General features: G+C 37.9%; 1 protein-coding gene across 1 annotated transcript in view; it reads right to left on the bottom strand.

Annotated features, from left to right (window-relative positions):
* The window catches only part of ADAM28 (ADAM metallopeptidase domain 28), a 47,398-nt gene that overhangs the window by 2,235 nt on the left and 44,178 nt on the right, over nt 1-985 (bottom strand). The window contains exon 20 of the mRNA XM_012662919.1: nt 466-528. Coding sequence (XP_012518373.1) covers nt 466-528 — 63 coding nt within the window. The remainder of the gene's footprint in view (nt 1-465; nt 529-985) is intronic.

Raw genomic sequence — 985 nt, 5'->3', positions numbered from 1 at the left:
TCAATTATCTGAGGCCACATTTCCTATGTTATAGGTTATTTAATAGAACAACAGTAAAGGAGTGGAAACATGGAAGGGTAGGAATGGGAACGTGAGAAAAATACCACACTGGGGTCCAAATATCCATCTCAGTAATTAGCATAATATGGAGAGGGTGGGGGACAAGGAGAAGGGTTATGGGATACTGGGTAATTATTCTGTGAGAGATTTCCTCCCATAGATTATTCATCCTTAGGGAATATTTCTGAGAAAATGAAGAATATTGGGGTCTTCATAGCTTTCTAGTTGAGACATTCCCATCTCCCTCTTTTTGGTTATTGGCCAAACTCAGAAGCAAGACATTCATGTGAGCTCCTGTCCTACAATCGTACAGATACGGTTCTTAGTAAACGTCTAAGAAGACATGATTCGAACTTCTCTCCTTGATACTAGGAGATTATAATAATTTGGCCATGGATCTCTTACCTTAGGTGTAGACATTGGCTTATCCTTGAAAACATTAGAGGGAAGTGCTTTTGTGTCTTTATGCTGGATTAGACACAAAAATAATGGTGGGTCATTAGACATGCTATGCTTTTCCCATTGTGTCTATACTCACTTTCTTAATGAAACTATTCCTTAGTTTCATTAAGAAGCTACTCCTCTTCACTCATTAAATTCTACCCAACTTTCAGGGTCCAGTTCAAATTCCAACTACTTAGTCAACGGATCCTCCTCCTACCTCAACCACTCCAAACCCATTCATCTTCTCCTCATCGTGTTTTTTTTGTTAGTATCACTTTGGCACAAATAATATTTGAGGGATTAAGTGTTCCACGTGTATGTGACTTGTTTTCTCACTAAAAACATAAACTTTCTTGAAAAAAAGGAACTTAAATTTTGGCTCTTTCTCATTTACCTACAACAAAGGACCAAGCACGAGAAGTATGCTCAGAAACCATTTAGTGAGTAGGTGAATTCTACTTTTTACTTCATAAGCACCTGA

This window comes from Propithecus coquereli, unplaced genomic scaffold (genome assembly GCF_000956105.1).
Source record: "Propithecus coquereli isolate 6110/MARCELLA unplaced genomic scaffold, Pcoq_1.0 Scaffold79, whole genome shotgun sequence".
Classification (NCBI taxonomy): domain Eukaryota; kingdom Metazoa; phylum Chordata; class Mammalia; order Primates; family Indriidae; genus Propithecus; species Propithecus coquereli.
This window is presented reverse-complemented; position numbering and strand designations above follow the sequence as displayed.